Source organism: Euleptes europaea, chromosome 18 (assembly GCF_029931775.1).
Source record: "Euleptes europaea isolate rEulEur1 chromosome 18, rEulEur1.hap1, whole genome shotgun sequence".
Taxonomy (NCBI): Eukaryota; Metazoa; Chordata; class Lepidosauria; order Squamata; family Sphaerodactylidae; genus Euleptes; species Euleptes europaea.
In genome coordinates, this window is record NC_079329.1 from 35,885,357 (window position 1) to 35,905,665 (window position 20,309).

General features: G+C 47.2%; 1 protein-coding gene across 1 annotated transcript; it reads left to right on the forward strand.

Annotated features, from left to right (window-relative positions):
• LOC130490058 (retinol dehydrogenase 8-like) lies at positions 1-19,652 on the forward strand. Its single transcript, XM_056863856.1, has 6 exons — positions 1-130; positions 2,352-2,513; positions 8,685-8,864; positions 12,801-12,894; positions 13,828-14,011; positions 19,413-19,652. The coding sequence occupies exons 1-6, from the start codon at positions 34-36 to the stop codon at positions 19,650-19,652; spliced, it is 957 nt and encodes a 318-aa protein (XP_056719834.1). The 5' UTR covers positions 1-33.
• The last annotated feature ends 657 nt before the right edge of the window (positions 19,653-20,309 follow it).

Genomic DNA, 20,309 nt, shown 5'->3' on the forward strand with positions numbered 1-20,309 from the left:
AGTTCAAACTGTCTTTCTCAACACTTGGCCACCATGGCTCCCAAAACTGTCCTGATCACGGGATGCTCATCCGGCATCGGGCTAGCTTTGGCTGTGAAACTAGCACAAGACAAGCAGAGGAGGTTCAAAGGTAAGGTTTCTGGTGTTGTTGTTTTGTTGTTGTTTTTTTGCAAATGAGATTTGCAATATGCAGAAATAGATGGGCAATGCATTGGTCAGGCCATGCCTGGAGTCCTGCATGCAGTTCTGGAGGCCTCACTTCAAGAAGGATGCGGACAGAATGGAGCGACGAGGATGATCAGGGGTCTGGAGACCAAGCCCTGTGTGGAAAGGCCGAGGGAGTTGGGAATGTTCAGCCTGGAGAAGAGCAGGTAGAGGGGGGGCATGATGGCTCTCTTGAAGCATTTGAAGGGCTGTCACTTAGAAGAGGACAGGGAGCTGTTCCTGTTGGCAGTAGAGGGTAGGACTTGCAATAATGGGTGTGAATTACAGGCGGAAAGGTAGTGGCTGGATATTAGGAAGAATTTTTTTACAGTAAGGGTAGTTCAGCACTGGAATCAGCTGCCTAGAGGTGGTCAGCTCCTCCTCACTGGCCGTCTTCAAGCAACGGCTGGACAAACACTTGTCAGGGATGCTTTAGGCTGTTCCTGCATTGAGCAGGGGGGTTGGACTAGATGGCCTGAATGGTCCCTTCCAACTCTATGATTCTATAACTGCACATTCCTAAACAGAGTTATATCATTCTAAGTCCACTGAAGTCAATGGGTTTAGAGGGGCATAACTGCTTATAAGTGCAGGGCAAATCATAAGTAACGAAATGATCATATAACGTCCCTCGAGGTCTAAGCCTGAAAAGCCTAGCTAACCAGTTCTCTGTGAATCGTTCTCTGCCTACCTTCCTTTAACCTGGCACAGTTCCTTAAATTAGGCATAATGGCATCATAATCTAATCCCCCCCCCAGATTTGTTTCCATCGGACACCTCTTTAGTTGTCCAACAGTTAGCATATATTATTCTGACCAGATATGCCATAAAGCGATACGTTTTAAGAGAAATTGCAGCCGTTTGGAAGAGGCCCGTCTTGCCATTCTGTTGCCTCTCATCAAATAGATGGTGCAGATTTTCAAAAAACCTACAAAAATCTAGCCAACCTGTTTCTCAGAGGGAAAGGGGGCATGATCTGGCACACCACGAATCACAGTCCTTTTTGAATTACCTACAACTCTTTAAAAAACAAAACCCTGTTCCTCTCCTGCCTTGGTGTAAGGCTAGTTTTTCTACCCTCCTGGAAGTGAATACTTCCTCTCCTCTCTTAGAAGTTTTAAGACGCACAGAGGCACCATTTCAGATTGTGCTGGCAAGGGAAAGAGACACAGTAAGGTAGAGGTGAGATTCAGCAAGGTCATCCTACAGATTGAATGCATGTTTATTTATTTTCCTTTCTAGTTTTAGCCTCTGTAGTTTTCAGATATTATCAAGCATTCTAATTTTACCCACATTTAGTATTTGTTCGGATATTAATTAGTTATGCATTTTAAATAATAAATAAATAAATAAATGTTTTATTAAGTTTTATGGGATACAAAAGAGAAAAAGAAAGGAAAATGAGGAAAAGCAAAAAAACATTGAACAATATTGGGCCAGTGTCCAGACCGACACAATTATGCATCTTGATAATCTTGCCATTTTTAATCATTTTAATAGCAAATCAATTTTGTATTTGTTTTTATCCTATACTATTTAACTATGCAAGGTCTTGATCGTGGTTTTTGCATCCATTTTTCATTGCTCCCCCCCAAAAAAAGAAACATGTATTTCATATTTCGTTGAAGAGTGGTGTATATTAAGAGCCACTAGGCTTACCAGGTCCCCCTGGCCACCAGCAGGGGAGGGGGTGGGGTTGCCAGATCCCACAGAACAAGGGCATCATGTCACATCACACGTGTTGTATGGCTACAGATTACCAGAGTGGTAAGGGAGATACATAAGGGATGATGTGGCTTTGTTAAACTGCAGCCAGGCTCTGCCTAGCTCACCCCTTCAATGTCTCTTGTGCAGATACACATTAACTAGGATTGCCAGGTCCCCCCTCGCCACTGGTGGTGGATGGGGGGGATAGGGTTGCCCTCTCTAGGTTGGGAAACTTCTGGAGATATGGGGATGGAGCCTGGGGAGGACAGGGACCTCAGTGGGGTACAATGCCATAGAGTCCATCCTCCAAAGCATCCCTTTTCTCCAGGGGAACTGATCTCTGTAGTCTGCAGATGAGCTGTTATTCTGGAGGTTGACATCCCAAAGAGCCACTGGTTATTTGTCGTATGCCTTCATGGGTCATAGTGCCTGTGTTGCAGTGATTGCCACTCTGAGGAACGTGGCCAAGAAAGAAAAGCTGGAATCAGCTGCCGGGGCTGCTCTCAACAGGACCCTGGAGATCAAGCAGCTGGACGTCTGTGACGAGAGATCGATCCGCAGCTGCATCAACAGCATCCCCAACAGGCATATAGACATCCTTGGTGAGCACCCAAAAGCCTTCATTTCACCAAATTGGAGCATGAAGGGGGCTGGGGTTTTTGGAGAGGAGCACCCACACAATGGCCTTTTATGCATGGGTGTTTTCCTCACGGTCACCCTTTGGATGACTTTGAGTCTTTGTTTTGATTATGCGTGCCATACCTGACCATCAGAGGTTGCCTCGCTTTCCCCCTGCATTTCCGCATGTTTTGCCTGTGTTTTCAAATTTGTAATAAAACAGGTCCCTGAAAACATGGACAAAACCCACAGAAATGCAGCGGGACAGCAAGGCGACCTCTGATGAGTGGATGATCAAATTCCATTTAGCCTCCAAACACTCTGAGCTGGAGTCAGCTCTTTCAGGCTAACAAAAGTAGGCGGAAGCTCCAGGAAATGCAAAAGTGTTTGATCCTCTGTAATTCAGATCACTTCCTAGCTTCTTGCACCAAGGTATATAAAAAAATAAACCAATAGACAAGAGCAGCCTTCATACTATGGTTATCTGGGAGACCTATTTAGGTCAGGAATGTGTGGAAGGCAGGAAAGGGAGAGGGGGATTTGTGGGATAATGGATGTGTGTGTTTGGAGGGGAGGGCTTTCCTCTTTAATTACCCAACAATAGAGCCCAGTGTGAAAAGGTCCCCCCCAACACACATACACTCCACCTCCTTTCATGGCTTCTGGATGTACTGAGCCAGTCTAGAGTCTACTGGATTGAGAGACTTTTAACGTCCTCCTTAACTGTCAGATTGTCTGGAAATCACTGGCTAGCTTGCTCACAAGTTTACTGCAAGGTGGTTCATATGAGCAGGTTTATCACTTGATGGTTTGCATGTGTGAACAGGCTTTTCAGAGGTCAAACGTTGCCAGAATTTCCATGCTTCCCCTTAAACATAGTGCTTTGTTATCTTTACTTATTTACAATCTGCTTTCTGCCTCCCCCGTGGGGACCCAAAATGGCTTACAAAGTTGTTCCCCTTTCCTTCATTTTATCTTCATAACAACCTTATGAAGTAGGTTATGGTGACTGAGAGTGAAAACTCTAAGGCCGCCCATCAAGCTTCCATGACACACATGGGGATTTGAACCTGGGTCTCCCAGATTGTAGCGTGACACTCTAATAGTACACCATCCTGGCTCTTTGGTGAGTCACAATTCGTGTTCGCCTAGCGGTATGATCTTCCCAGAAAGATTGTACTGAAGCAGGTTTGGGGAAATTTGCGGTGCAGTTGGGGAAAACCCAGGTTGGTGACCATGTTGTGCAGAAGCAAAATTTAAATCCGCTGTGATGGGGGAGGCAATTTGGAGCAAGACCTCCACGTATAACTAACCTTACTGTGGTTAATATACCAATTGAAATCCCTGGGTTCAAACCCTAGTTTGACAGACACTAAAACAGAGGCCATTTATGCAGAGTCATTTCTGCTCCTCACTCACTGATGATTTTTTAAAATCCAACCTTTAAAATGACTATTCACGATCCCGATGCAAGAGGAGAAAGTCAAACAAATTCCACCCTGCACTCGCCTGCTCCTTTGTTCCTTCGTTTGCATAGCCATTAGCAATAGTTGTTTGCATAGCTAAGCCACGGCTGGGATTCTGCATGCTTCCTTCAGTGAATACTTCGATGCAGGGGCAGAATACAAAAGGTCGCGTTAAAGGGGCTCTTAAGAAATGCGAAGCGGGTATGCGCAGGCTTCGCAGTGACGTCTGGAATGATGGTTCAGCATAAAGAAATCAAAAAATATGCGGGGCACTTTAGCCTGGAATGCACTGCTAATTACCAAGCATAAATGGCCTAACCTTACCCAGAGGAGTAACCTGTGTTCAGACAATCACCCTGTCAGTATAATCAAACCATGGCTTTGTAGGACACCTGAGCTTGCCACTCTGGGGCTCGTGCAGCCTTTTTCTCCAGGGGAACTGTTCTCTGTAGTCTGGAGATGAGCTGTTATTCCGGGGGATCCCCAGGTCCCACCTGGAGGCTGGCATCCCTAGTAGGGTTGCAGCTCTGGGTTGGGAAATACTTGGAGATTTCTGGGGTGGAGCCTGAGGAGTGTGGGGTTTGGGGAAGGGAGGGCCTTCAATGCCATAGAGTCCACTTGCCAAAGCGGCCATTTTCTCCAGGTGAACTGATCTCTATCAGCTGGAGATCTCCAGCTCGTACCTGGAGATTGGCAACCCTCCCAAAGCTTGAAAGAAATTTCTCAGGCTCCTGCACACGAGAGGACTCAAGCTTCCATTTAGGAAGAGGACTGTTCTGGTAATTGGGGATTCCCTACTAAGAGGGGTAGAGTCTAAAGTGTGCCGACCGGACTTGTCATCTCGAGAGGCATACTGTCTACCTGGTGCACGCATTCAGGATGGGACAGAAAGGGTAGGAAGACTCATTAAGCCCACAGATTATTACCCCTTCTTGCTCATTCATGTGGGAACAAATGATATTACCCGACACAGGCCAGAAGGTATTAAAAGGGACTATGCGTCTCTGGGTAAGAAGGTGAAGGACCTGGGGGCACATGTTGTTTTTTGTCAGTTCTTCCTGTTGAAGGTCATGGCTTAGGAAGGGAAAGAACAATAATACAAGTTAATGACTGGATGCGTAGAAGGTGTCGTCAAGAAAGGTTTGGATGTTTGGACCATGGCTTACGCTCACGAGGGTAGGGAAAAATGTGTTTGGTGAGAGCCTTGTAAACTTGATAAGGAGGGCTTTAAACTAAATCCTATAGGGCAGCGAGGCAAGAACTTAAAGCCTGGCATGATGACAGTAACTGGAGATGAGAACAATAAAGATTTGCAGGGAGTGTATGCGAGCAAACATAAACTCGCAGGTAAGTACAGAAATGAAAATCTCGGGGCACATAAACCACGGATTCTGATATCTGTACACTAATGCGCAGAGTTTGGTAAACAGGCAGGAAGAACTTGAAGCCCTAATACAGGAAGAGGATTTTGATCTGATAGGCATTACTGAAACTTGGTGGGATATCACTCACAATTGGAATATTAAGATTGAGGGGTACAACTTGTTTAAAAGGGATAGACAGATAAGAAAGTGGGGAGGAGTAGAATTATATGTCAACGATGTGTATACTTGTGAAGAAATACATGAATCTGAGCATGGAAGTTCAGTCAAGAGTCTATGGGTAAAAATAAAAGGAGTAAGAAATAATAGTGATATTCTGGTGGGGGTCTGCTATCGACCACCAAACCAGGCAGAGGAGTTGGATGAGACACTCCTAGACCAGATTACAAAGTTCTCAAAGAGAAGGGACATGGTGGTCGTGGGAGATTTTAATTACCCGGATATCTAGGGTTGCCAGGTCCCTCTTTGCAACTGGTGGGAGGTTTTTGGGGCAGAGCCTGAGGAGGGCAGGGTTTGGGTGGGGAGGAACTTCATTGCCATCGAGGCCAATGACCCAAAGCAGCCATTTCCTCCAGGGGAACTGATCTCTCTTGGCTGGAGATCAGTTGTAATAGCAGGAGATCTCCAGCTAGTACCTGGAGGTTAAAAAACCTGTGCTGAACGAGTAGTTGTGTAATAATATAATAAACAGCACGCTGCTCAAGAGAAAGACGTCACAATTTTACTGACTGAATTGTAGTATTACTAAGCACGAAGAAACTAATATCTCAATGGTACAGTAAACAAATTAATAATAAACAGAAATATCCCCACACGGGGTAACATCACCCAAGTCCGGAAAAAAGGTCATATAGGAGAAGATAAAATGTACTCCCTCAAAGGTCCAAAGAATTTGGTATGTCACCTCATAGTAATCCTAGTGACAAACGATCCAAAAGAAAAGCGGTTACGTCACCTCGCAGTGGTTCTTGTAGCAAAGGAATCTCACAGTAATCCTAGTAGCAAGAGATCCAACCAAACCGAAAGTAAAACGGTTGCGTCACCTCACGATGGTCCTTGTTGCAGTAAAGAATGTTCATTGGACCATCGTGAGGTGAGGCAACCGTTTTTCTTTTGGTTTGTTTGGATCTCTTGCTACTTTGATAAGGTTCCCCATAATATTTTTGTTGACAAATTGGGAAGATGTGGTTTAGATCCTATTACTTTTAGGTGGATCTGTAACTGGCTGACAGATGGCACCCAAAGAGTTAGGGTTGCCAACCTCCAGGTACTAGCTGAAGATCTGCTATCTCCAGCCAATAGAGATCAGTTCACCTGGACAAAATGGCCACTTTGGCAATTGGACTCTATGGCATTGAAGTCCCTCCCCTCCCCAAACCCCACCATCCTTATGCTCTGCCCCAAAAACCTCCTGCTGTTGGCAAATAGGGACTTGGCAACCCAACAAAGAGTGCTTGTTAAAGGTTCCTTATCCACTAGTGACTAGTGGAGTGCCTCAGGAATCTGTCCTGAGCCCTGTTTTGTTCAAAATCTTTATAAATGATTTGGATGAAGGCATAGTGGGGATGCTTATTAAATTTGCAGATGATACTAAATTGGGAGGGGTAGCAAATACCGTAGAAGACAGAGCCAGGATACAGGATGAGCTTGACAGGTTGGAGAATTGGGCTAAAACTAACAAAATGCACTTCAGCAAAGATAAATGTAAAGTTCTGCATTTAGGTAGGAAAAATCAAATGTATAATTATAGAATGGAGGAGGCTTGTCTTAGCAGTAGGGTGTGCGAAAAGGATCTATGGGTCTTAGTTGACCAAATACTGAGCATGAGTCAGCAGTGTGATGCGGTAGCTAAAAAAGCAAATGCGATCTTGGGCTGTGTCCAGATCACACAAAGTGATGGTATTGCTTTACTCTGCTCTGGTTAGACCTCACCTAGAGTACTGCGTTCAGTTTTGGGCACCACAATTTAAGAAGGATGTAGACAAGCTGGAATGTGTCCAGAGGAGGGCAACAAAGATGGTGAGGGGTCTGGAGACCAAGTCCTATGAGGAAAGGTTGAAGGAGCTGGGTATGTTGAGCCTGAAGAGGAGAAGACTGAGAGGGGATATGATAACCATCTTCAAGTACTTGATGGGCTGTCATATAGAGGATTGTGCCGAGATGTTTTCTGTTGCCTGAGAAGGTCGGACCAGAACCAACGGGTTGAAATTAAATCAAAAGAGTTTCCATCTAGACTTTAGGAAGAATTTTCTAACAGTTAGAGCGGTTCCTCATTGGAACAGGCTTCCACGGGAGGTGGTAAGCAATCCTTCCCTGGAGATTCTTAAGCAGAGGCTAGATGGCCATCTGTCAGTGTGATGGATAAGGGGTTAATCTGCAGCAAGAGCTGACAGACCAAGAGTGGGCAGAGCCAGAGAGCTGACACTCTGATCGACAGAAAAGCATTGGGACCCAGCCTGAGAGGAGGCTGTGAAAGTAGTCGAAGCTTGGGACCCAGCCTGAGAGGAGGCTGTGAAAGTAGTCGAAGCTTGGGACCCAGCCTGAAAGGAGGCTGTGATAGATTGGAAGCTTGGTAGTGAGACTAAGCTGAAGCCAGACTGTACTCTGTGAACCTGAGGGGTTCTGTTAAAGCCAAAGCTATTGAAACACACAACCTGTGGTAGTGACAGGAGTGAGAATTGGGTTAGAGAGGACCCATTCTTAGGTCACAAAGGGGAATTAGTCTCTGAGGTAGAGCTATTCCGGTAACAGGGAGGTGTGGAGGATTACAGCCACTGGTGTGGGGTAATCAGAGAGAGAACTGGAAGAGGGATTTTGAATATTTCCCCAAACTTCTGTGAGTTCTCTGAGGAGGGAAAGGAACTCAGACTTCCTTTGCTCCTGTGAGCTAAGCTGGGGACAGAGTCTGAGAGTCTGAATCTGAGTAACAGTTCTGAGGGACCAGAACTAAGCTTGAGGCTGAAGCTGTCGCGGGAGCTAGTGGATTAGTCAGACGTCCCAGGAAAAAACCACCAGAGTTCCTTGCTACTAAAAACAGAGTGGGAAACTGAAGTGGTTGAAATGGGGTGCGACATAGTCAGCAATGCTGATTCTATGACCTTAGGCAGCTCATGAGAGGGAGGGCATCTTGGCCATCTTCTGGGCATGGAGTAGGGGTCACTGGAGGTGTGGGGGGAGGTAGTTGTGAATTTCCTGCATTGTGCAGGGGGTTGGACTAGATGACCCTGGTGGTCCCTTCCAACTCTATGATTCTATGATTCTAACCCTAATCCCTACTTAAGTCAGATCGCTTGGCCTCCTCTTGCAGTCAACAATGCCGGGGTGGGCCTCATTGGGCCTATCGAATGCCAATCGATTGAGGAGATGAAGGCCATCATGGAGACCAACTTCTTTGGCGTGGTGCGGATGATTAAGGAGGTCCTCCCTGACATGAAAAAAAGAAGAAGCGGCCACATTGTGGTCATCAGCAGTGTTATGGGTTTGCAAGGTAAGCCGGTGAGGTGGCATTCACACGGCCACATTCATACGACCATGCTTTGCTACAGTCTTCTCCAGTGCCTTTGCTGTCCTGGAAGGTTTTGTGAGAACCTTAAAAAAACAGCCATTGAAATGGGACCAGACCAATGGTCCATTTATACCAGCACCTGAATGACAGTCAGCCTGGTACTAGGGTTGCCAGTTCTGGGTTGGGAAATTCCTGGAAAATTTGGTGGAGCCTGGGGAGGGCAGGGTTTAGGGAGGGGTGGGACCTCAGCAGGGCATAATGCCATAGAGTCCACCCATCAAAGCAGCCATTTTATCTAGGGGAACTGATCTTGGTTGTCTGGTGATCAATTATAATAGTGAGAGATCTCCACCTGGGGGTTGGCAGCCATACTTGGTACCTCTCTAGGAAGCTCAAGAGCAGAGCAAGATGCCCATTTGTTAATGCTTTTCTCCATTGCCTGGTATTGACTGGTACATGGAGGTTCCATCTAACTATCCTCAAAGAACCTTCCTTCCTTCCAGAATGAGGTGATAAAGATGATGGTACCACTTTCAACACCGTGTGTCAGATCCCAATTTTGAATGTACTCCAATGCTTTAAAAAACCCCTCAATGTAGGGTTGCCAACTTCCGGGTGAGAGATGGATTTCTCCTGGAATGACAACTGATCTCTAGACTACATCAATCACCTATTTATTCATTATTTATTTAAAATATGGGTTATTCCAGTTCTCCTGGAGACATTGTCTGGTTTGGAAGGTGATCTGTATGTAGGGTTGCCAGGTCCCCTCTTTCCATCAGCAGGAGGTTTTAGTGGGCGGAGCTGGGGTGATTGCGAGAGCAACTGTGCGCAACTCAATTACGTGAATTTACCCCCGAAAGTGCTGCATCGCCGTGACCTCTTTAACACTCAAACCCCCAAAACGGCTGCAGCTGTGGCAATGCAGCGCTTCTGGGGGACTGGCAGTGGGGTAAACCCGGAATTGATGTAATCACTCCGGTGCAGCCTGGTGGACTGGCAGGCAATTCCCTGCTGAAATCACCCACCTGGCAACCCTAACTGTATGGCAATATATCCTACCAAGGTCCCTCTCCTCCCTAAACCCTCACTCTCCCAGGCTCCACCTTCAAATCTCCAGGTATTTCAGAACCTGGAACTGGCAACCCTACCACCATGCCACTGAAAAAAATAAAACTAGAGGGATAAAATATTCTAGCCCAGCTCCCTGCTATTCTACTTTCTACATACAAGACTGCTTCTTAAAAAGTCATTTGGGAACATTAAATGATGTAATTCTGCCCTGCTGCTTCCACCTGCAGTGTTACAATCACCTTAGGACTGAAACTGCTGCATGTGGAAGCTAGAAATAAGAGCATAAGAAAAGTGGCCAACCACAATGCCTCTGGGAAGCCCACAAACAAGACGACTGCAGCAGCACCGTCCTGCCTGTGTTCCACAGCACCTAATATAATAGGCATGCTCCTCTGATCCTGGAGAGAATAGGTATGCATCAGGACTAGTATCCATCTTTACTAGTAGCCATGGAGAGCCCTATCCTCCATGAACATGTCCACTCCCCTCCTGAAGCCTTCCCAGTTGGCAGCCAGCACCACATCCTGGGGCAGGGAGTTCCACAACTGAACTATTTAACAATTACTCCCTCCTGTGTGAAACACTGTATAAAAAAGGACAGGCTTAAACCCTGATATAAAAACTAGTCTGTTCTGCCTCTGCTGGCTCAATTTCATCCCTGGCTTCTCCACTGCTTTTGTTGTCTCCCTCACTAGGACCATTTCCTTTGCAAGCTCCTTGGGGCAGGAACTTGTCTCTTTTTGCTTAGATCACCCACAAAATACCAAGTTCAGTAATGACAACTTGTGGATGGGACACCAAGAGATCCCTGGCTGGATGTCTGGATTCTTTTTTCTTGGTAATTTCCCCCCCTTAATGAATATGTCAGCTCTGGGCTCACCAGATAAATCCCACAAACGACCTCTAGGCACGGTCTCCATAGAAAGTTAGTTTAAAGCAGTGGCTCCCAACCTTTTTTTGGCCAGGGACCACTAGGACTTTTTTGTTCGGAGCAGGGACCCCAAGGTTCAAAATAAAAATTCCGGGAATTTGAAAATAAACTTTAATCATAACTGTTAGTTAAACATTAAACTTAGAATTATATTTGAATATATATATATTATAATAGAGAACTTTTAATTGAAAATATTAATTTATTATGGGTTTATAACTTTGTTTCGTGGACCTTAATTTAGTTCTCGCGGACCCCTGGGGGTCCACGGACCCCCGGTTGGGAACCAGTGGTTTAAAGGGAAAATTAAAGGGCAAGTTACAGAATCCAACGGGGAAGATGCAATGAGACTAATGGGGGGTAGGGATCAGAGTACAGTAGATATAAAGCTGAAATGAACTTTCTGGTTGGGAGTGGCGAGACAAAACATCACAGAGTTGAATAACAAGTCGACCTTGGAATATACCATCGGGTCTCCTGCTGAGTATCAGGCCGTGCCTGGCAGAATAGTAGCTTCAGACGTCCTCATGGAGTGGCTCTTTGTCCTGCTGGGAGAATCCTCAAATCCGCTGTGTTTGTGCTCTGAGTAGGGATGCCAACCTCCAGGTGGGACCTGGAGATCCCCTGGAATTATAGCTCCTTTCCAGACTACAGAGATCAGTTCCCCTGGAGAAAATGGCTGCTTTGTGAAGTGCCTATAAACTTCATTTATGGGAAAACATATATTCTTTCATATGTATAAACATTCATAGGTTCATGAGGTGCTATGCTCAAGAATAGAGCATAGCATCAGGCAGATATATTCTGCCCACACATGGAAACTTTGGGAACGTTGGCATCCATAACTATAAGAGGCCAACAGAACACATTGCCTGGTACAGGCTTTCTCCTGTAGAGAAAAACAGTGTCTTACCTTCACTGTTAGGAATGTGAATCACAAGACCCAAGTGCTTGCTTAGAGACAGCTTCTACCAATCTCTATATACTATGTTAATTAAAGAAAGGCAGAAAACCAATGTTTAGTAAGTCGACGTAATTGGAACATCCCTAACCAGAAGTTATAATTGGGGTAGCAATCCTTTGTTCGGTGTGAAGACTGTCCTGCGCATTAGGGCAGTTGCATCCGGTATGCATATTGGGCTCAATAAACAACTGCTTTGAACTATCAACCTCCCACTGTGTTATATTGATTCAAAATTAATATTATAACACAGGCATTTCATTTGGAGGGTGGACTCTATGGCATTGTATGCCACTGAGTGCCCTGTCCTCCTCCCCAGGCTCCATCCCCAAATTTCCAGGAGTTTCCCAACCTGGAGTTGGAAACTCTACCCCCCCATCCCCACTGGTGGCCAGGGGAGACCTGGCAACCCTTGCTCTGAGGATAGGAAGATTACATGGGGGGAAGAGCTAACCTCCTCCCTTGGTGCAGCTTCCCCAGCCTGACTTGAGGCCCTCAACAGCTGACATTTAATAATGGAACCCTCCAGCGTGGTGTAGTGGTTAAGAGCGGTGGTTTGGAGCGGTGGACTTTGATCTGGAGAACCGGGTTTGATTCCCCACTCCTCCACATGAGCGGCGGAGGCTAATCTGGTGAACTGGGTTGGTTTCCCCACCCCTCCACATGAAGCCAGCTGGAAGACTTTGGGCTAGTCACAGCTCTCTTAGAGCTCTCTCAGCCCCACCTACCCCACAAGGTGTCTGTTGTGGGGAGAGGAAGGGAAAGTGATTGTAAGCCGGTTTGATTCTCCTTTAATTGGCAGAGAAAGTCAGCATATAAAAACCAACTCTCCTCCTCCTCCTCTTGGGCCAGCCTTGCTGCGGAGGGTCCTCTCTGAAGTCCTCGCTGAAGGACTTCTGCTGGTGCTGTCCTGATACCCCTTAATCTCTTCTCTTCGGTGTCTTTTGTTCAGGCATCATGTTCAACGACATCTACGCAGCGTCCAAATTTGCCATTGAGGGGTTCTGCGAAAGCCTCATTGTTCAGACGCTCAAGTTCAACGTCTTGTGAGTTGACCGATACCCCAAACGCCCTTGAAGTCCCCCCCTCTCCAAACCCCGCTCTCCTCAGGCTCCGCCCCCAAATCTCCAGGTATTTCCCAACCCGGAGCTGGCAACCCTAATCCTTAGCCACCCCAGTACATGAAAGCAGCAGAATTATGTATCGTCTAAGGAAGCTGCATGCGGCAACTCTGTGTGCCTCTCTGCTCTGAGTTTTGCTCCTTTCTATCAGAATGTGTGCTTAGAATTACCCTTTTATAATTTTTCTGTATTCCTTTTTGTAATTTTTTTTATTTTTTCTTGTTGTATTTGTTTCTTTTTTATGTTTTTTTAAAGAAAATCTAATAAAAATATATAAAAAAAGAATTGTCACTGCCACACGTGTGATTGGCTCCACAGAGGATGAACTCCATGTATTTTTACAATATTTATTTTTAGAGTAATGCGGTGACTCCAATTTAAAACTGGGGAAAGAAAGTATGTCCGAACCACAGAAAATGCGAGAAGCAAGAGGAACTAGGCTTTGTCCTTTTATGCAGGGACGTTTCTCTGCGGTCACCCTGCTTCGGGACATACTTTTGATTATGCATGCCTTTTCCGATAGTCAGAGGTCGCCTCTCTTTCCCCACGTTTTCCGGGTGTTTTTCAGATTCCGGCTAAAACAGCATCTGGAAAATGTAGGCAAAACGCGCAGGGAGAGCAAGGCAACCTCTGACGGGCGGATAAGGCATGCATCATCAAAACGAAGCCCTGAAGCAGTCGGTGGGGTGATTGCGGGGAAACATCCCTGCATAAAAGGCCTTTGTGTTATTCATAGCAGTTCTGATGGGCAGAACATCCCCCAGCCCATCTCTCTTCCTAGCAAGAGGCCACGTGTCACCCAATGAGTCTCTGGCATCCCTCCACCAGCTGTGATTTATCCACCTGCTTGCTTTGAAGCATCAGCTTGATCGAGCCGGGCCCTGTGGTGACCGAGTTCGAGATGAAGATCTACGAAGATGCGGGAAAAGCCGACTTCTCCCAGACGGACCCAGAAACGGCGGAGATATTCACTAATATCTACCTGAAGAATTCCAAGGCCATCTTCTCCAGCTTGGGTCAGAGCCCCGAAGACATTGCCGAGGTAAAAACTCCAACGGCTTGTGTGCGCGCGCGTATGAGAAAGATGGCCATTTTGTAGGTTTTTCAACCATGCAAGAGGCCCAAGAGCAGGGCCCCCCAACCTTTTCGATCCTGCGGGCACATTGGGAATTCTGACATGGCATGGTGGGCTCGATAACAAAATGGCTGCCGTAGGAGGCAGAGCCTGCCACAAAAAGATTGACACGGTTTAACTTCAGTCACATAGTGCAGATCCTTCTGCTATGGTGGCAGGTGCTGCACAGCTAGGCTTGCCAACTGCCCGCTGACCCTCAACTGGTCGGCGGGTGGAAGAGGGCTGGTGGAGGGGGGGCATGATCTGCGTGCAATGCACGCAATGCACTGAGGTCACGTCCGGGTTTACCCGAAAAGGATGCGGATGCTCTAGCACTCTCCTCAAAAAACTATATGAAACTAGGGTTGCTAACCTCCAGGTACTAGCTGGAGATCTCCTGCTATTTCAACGGATCTCCAGTCGACAGAGATTAGTTCCCCTGGAGAAAATGATCGCCTTGGCAATTGGACTCTATGGCATTGAAGTCCCTCCCCTCCCCAAACCCTCACCCTCCTCAGGCTCTGCCCCCAAAACCTCCAGCCGGTTGCAAAGAGGGACCTGATAACCCTGTATGGAAACCATAGAGTTTTCGGAGGCAATTGCTAGAGCATCCGCGTCATTTCTGGGTAAACCCAGAAGTGACATCATCACACTGGTGTGTGGTGCATGCGCTGTGCACACGCCGATCCCCATGCCCCTGCAAAGTTCCTGCCGATGATGAGGGGCAACCCGGCAACCCTATGCACAGCCGATCAAATCTCCAGCCGTCAATCAGAAGCCTTGCTGGGCAAAAGCCTTATCTGGCCCCACCCATTTCTTAAAAACACTTGGCAGGCACCATCGGCAGGTGCCGCGAGACCCACAGGCACCACGTTAGGGACCCCTGTCCTAGAGACATAACTGCTGGGCCTGGAGTGTGCATTCATCAATATTGAATCACCCTTGACCTCTCACACCAATTGGCTGAGCAGGCATGATGTTCATAAACATTCCAGACTTTCAAAGCTGGGTCAACTGTCCAATATCTGTGAGGGAAAGGTAATGTCAGGATCAGGCGTCCATCCCTAGCATCCCACAAGTAAACTCATCCAGGCAGGTAGTCCTGAAGCAGTAATACTTTATTAGGAGCAAAAAGACCGATAAAAGAACTGACTGCTTGCACACAGGTAAGGCTGGTAATGGCGCAGGTTACATGTTTAAAAGCTACGATGGTAAACACGGCTAAGCATCCCTGAGATAAGCTGTTCCCAGGACAGGCAGACTAAACATCAGCGCAGCTGTGGGAGAAAGGAAGAGCGAAACTGTACACAGAGTTTACAGGCATGGGAACCAAGGACTTGGTGTGTAGCCAGAAGCTGGCCTGCTTATGTCAAGAGCCCTTACCCCTGCTAGCAGCAAAGGCCCGACAGGTAAATTGTTTGAATGAATGAGAGCCACCTATTGGGCCTCCAGACAAGGTTACCTTGGGGCCCATCTGGTGGTTGTGGAAAGTGCTGTCAAGTAGTCACTCCTGATTTATGGCGACCCATGTAGGGTTTTCAAGGCAAGAGACATTCAGAGGTGGTTTGCCATTGCCTGCTTCCGTGTGGGCTGAGAGTGTTCGGAGAGAACTGTGCCTGGCCCAAGGTCACCCAGCATGATTCATGTGGAGGAGTGAGGAATCGAACCTGGTTCCCCAGATTAGAGTCCACTGCTCTTAACCATTATACCACGCTGGCTCTCAGATGGCCATCTTGGCTCTGCTTAAAAACCTCCAAAGGAGGAGAGCCACACACTTCCTGATCCTCTCTCAAGATGGAGCATTGAAAATATACACAAGCTGGAGCACCTTACTTAGCTCGCCAATAGGGTTGCGGACTCTGGGTTGGGAAATACCTGGAGATTTCGGAGGTGGGGCCTGAGGAAGACAGGGTTTGGGGAGGGGAGGGACTTCAATGGGGTATAATACTATAGAGTCCACCTTCCAAAGTGGCCATGTTCTCCAGGGGAACTGATCTGTTGCCTGGAGATCAGTTGTAATAGCAGGAGATTGCCAGCCACCACCTGGAGGTTGGCAACCCTAGCCTCCACAATGACCTAGAGTTGCCAACTCCAGCTTGGGAAATTCCTGAAGATTTGGGGACAGTACATGGAGAGGGTGGAGTTTGGTGAGGGGAGGGAATTCAGCAAGGATGTGATGCCATGGAATTTGCTTCCTCAAGGTGCCATTTTCTCCCGGGGTTAGGGTTGCCAGGTCCCTCTTCGCCACCGGCAGGAGATTTTTGGGGCAGAGCCTGAGGAGGGATGGGTTTGGGGAGGGGAGGGACTTCAATGCCATAGAGTTCAATTGCCAAAGCAGCCATTTTTCTCCAGGTGATCTGATCTCTATCGGCTGGAGATCAGTTGAATTAGCAGGAGATCTCCTTCTACTACCTGGCAGTTGGCAACCCTACCAGGGGAACTGATTGCAATAGTCTGGAGACCAGCTGCAATTCCAGGATAACTCCAGCCACCACCTGGAAATTGGCAACCACCTCCCTCTCAGAAGCCCTGGAAAAAAAAAATCACAGTTAGGCCAAAGAGACCAGGGGACCTTTCTGGGAACAGAAGAGGCTGAGGAGTGGAAAGAGATCTCAGGAGACCGGGCTTCTCCATGCAAGCGACTGTCAAAAACTTGCAGAAACAAATGCAGCTCCTCCATGTCTTCGCTTGTTTTGGATGTAAACTCTCAATTCCTGCTTCTCAGTTCATACTCTTTGTTTGCAAATTAATTCGTTCCTGCTGTTAACACATAATCCTACTAATCCTGTTCCCAAGTGCTTTAAACCTCTGTGAGCTTTGTGATGCCCTCTGAGCTTTAGTCCCTTGCCTCCACCTCTCCGTAAACTGAGCTGGAGGGCCCTGGTGCCTTCGTTCTGAAGGAACAGTGAATGATCTGTAGCCTACTACAAAGTCCATCACTCTGCATGAGCGCGATCACAGCAGAGTTCTTTACAGACGGAAAAGGAAAGCTGTACAATACAGGATCTGCTAAAGCAGTCTGAATGACTAAGTATTCCTCACAAACAGAATTCTTATTTATTTACTTCATTTACACCCCACCTTTCTCCCCCATGGGGGCCCAAAGCAGCTTACAACATTCTCTTCTCCTCCGTTTTATCCTTACAACCACCACTACCTGAGGTATGGTAGGCTGAGGATGCATGGCTGGCCCAAGGTCACCCAGCAAGCTTCCTACAGGTGGGGCCTGGCAATCTGGAGTTACAACTGATCTCCAAACTACAGTTCTCCTGGAGAGTGGATGCTGTGGTAATGAGGTCCTTCCCCTCCCCAAAACCTGTTCCCTAGACTCCATCTCCAGATTTCTGGAAATTTCCAGCAAGGGAAGTGTTGGGTCTTAGATAGCGAGATTCGTTACATGTCAGACAGTCAAGGGTTAATTAGCCAAATGGTCAGGAAGAGCAGATCGCCATTGCTTTCATGTCATATGGTCACGTTGGCAAAGTAATCTACATTTTACTGCTTTGGTATATCCTTTGTTTGGAAGAGAAACTGTATCTCAGTTACTTGGAAGTTACCAACCTGCAAGCAAGGAGGAGCACATTCTCCCTGTGAGAATGGCTACTCATGAGCAAGCGTAGTAACTGCTAGAGGAGTCTAGCAAGTCTAGGAAATTTAGATATGTAGGATGTTTATTGTTTAATCCTTGTACCCTACCCTTGAGATTAGTTAGTAAAGAACTGATTTGATTAAGAAAACGACTCTGTGGTATTTTTGTGTGTAACTGACCTTTATTTTCAATAAGCCAAAATCAAGATCCGTCACTCTGAATAGTAGTAGATTAATTAAGTGAGTTTCAGATCCTAACAGGAAGGACCCTACTTCCATGGCAGAACAGGGATTAGAATCTGGGTCTCCCTAGTCCGACACGCTAACCACAATACGTTCTAACATAGCCCTGTCCTAAATTCTGTTTGTGGTAGAATTTGTTGGCAAAAAGACAATTGCAGGCTGGGAAAATGTGGGACCGGGGCAAGCAGCAGTGTATGGTATTGGATCAGCCAAATCCTTGGCTGCGGGTTTCTAGTTCCTGTGGAGTAGCCATAACTACAGCAGACACTGGGAAGGTCTGTGAAACTGTCCTTTTACAGCAGGAGATTGTTGGGTCTTAGATAGCGAGATTCGTTACATGTCAGACAGTCAAAGGGTTAATTAGCCAAATGGTCAGGAAGAGCAGATCGCCATTGCTTTCATGTCATATGGTCACGTAGGCAAAGTAATCTGCATTTTACTGCTTTGGTATATCTTTTGTTTGAAAGGGAAACTGTATCCCAGATACAACCTGCAAGCATGGACGAGCACATTCTCCCTGTGAGAATGGCTACCCGTGAGTAAGCGTAGTAACTGCTAAAGGAGTTTAGCAAGTCTAGGAAACTTAGATATGTAGGATGTTTATTGTTTAATCCATGTACCCTATCCTTGAGATTAGTTAGTAAAGAATTGATTTGATTAAGAAAACGACTCTGTGGTATTTTTATGTGTGACTAACCTTTATTTTCAATAAGCCATAAACCAAGATCCATCACCCTGAATGGTAGCAGATTAATTAAGTAAGTTTCAGATCCTAACAGAGATGCCAATGCAAAATGAATTCATGTTGTAGTATGTATTTTCCTGGAGGTAAGGTTGCCAACTCCAGGTTGGGAAATTCCTGGAGATTTGGGAGTGGAGCCTGGGGAGGGTGAGGTTGAGGGAGGGACATCATTGGGGTATAACACCATAGAATCCACCCTTCAAAGCAGCCATTCTTTCCAGGGGGGCTGATTTCTGTCGCTTGGAAATCGAAACTTCTATGGCATTGAAGGAGATCAGAAATCTGTTATTCTGGGAGAGCTCCAGTTGGCACCTGAAGGTTGGCAACTAGGGCTGCCAGGTCCCCCCTCTCCTCCGGCGGGAGACTTTTGGTTTTCCGGTTTACAACTGGAAGTGCCGCCTCGCGAGGGGCCGCTTGTGATGCGGCACGTACGGGTGTAAATGCATTGCAAGGGGCCTTTTACCACTCAAACTGCCTAAAAGAGAGATCCTAGAGCAAGCAACATTCCGTTCTCTCACGCCTAGAGTTGCCAACCTCCAGTTACTAGCTGGAGATCTCCTGCTATTACAACTGATCTACAGACGATACAGCTCAGTTCCCCTGGAGAAAATGGCCACTTTGGGAATTGGACTCTATGGTGCTGAAGTCCCTCCCCACACCCCGCCCTCCTCAGGCTCCGCCCCCAAAATCTCCAGGTATTTCCAAACCCGGAGCTGGCAACCCTACTCACACCGTCCCTTCTCTTTCCCTCCACAGCACACCCTAAAAGTCCTCAGCATGGCCAAGCCGCCCTTCCGCCACCAGACCAACGCCGTCTACACTCCCATGACCGCCCTGAAGCACGCTGACCCCACCGGAGCCCTGATGACCGACTCCTTCTACAAGCTGGTCTTCAAATATGACACCCTCTTGCACGTCAGCCTGAAGGCTATCCGCCTCCTCCGCTGGCAGGCCCAGAAAATGAGGCAAGGAGCCCGGTTGCTGGGCTTCCGGTGAGTAGGATTGCCAGGAGGGTGGTTTCGGCAGGCAATTGCCCGCCAGTCCACCCAGCTGCTCAAGAGCGGGGATTGCATGCGTGCGCAGTTGCACACGATACGATCATGTCACTTCTGGGTTCACCCCTGGAAGCGCCACATTGTTGCAGCCGTTTTAGCACTCAAACTCCCCAAATGCCAGCTTTTGGTGGGTTTGAGTGCTAAAGTGGCCATGGCGAAGTGGGACTTCCAGGTAGGATTGCCAGGTCCCTCTTTACAACCAGTGGAAGATGTTTGGGGCTGAACCTGAGGAGGGCAGGTTTGGGGAGGGGCGGGGAGGGGCTTCAATGCCATAGAGTCCAATTGCCAAAGCAGCCATTTTCTCCAGGTGAACTGATCTCTATTGGCTGGAGATCAGTTGTAATAGCAAGGGATCTCCAGTTAGTACCTGGAGGTTGGCAACTCTACTTCCGGGGGTAAACAGGGTTGCCAATAGGGTTTCCAACTGCCCAGTTATGGCGGGCAATCTACCGACCATTGCTGCTGTTGCCCACCGACTCTCAGCTAGTTGGCAGGCGGAAGTAGGTGGGGGAAGAGAGGGGGAGTGACCAGCGTCATCTACGCGATGACATCACTTACAGTTTAAGTGGAAATGCCGTTGTGAGGCTTTTCCTGCCCT

Excerpts from the sequence above, each read along its gene's own strand:
- LOC130490058 (XM_056863856.1), top strand. The coding sequence starts at position 34 with ATGGCTCCCAAAACTGTCCTGATCACGGGATGCTCATCCGGCATCGGG. Across the intron at positions 131-2,351 it reads CAAGCAGAGGAGGTTCAAAG|TGATTGCCACTCTGAGGAAC; the intron begins GTAAGGTTTCTG and ends CCTGTGTTGCAG. Across the intron at positions 2,514-8,684 it reads CAGGCATATAGACATCCTTG|TCAACAATGCCGGGGTGGGC; the intron begins GTGAGCACCCAA and ends CTCCTCTTGCAG.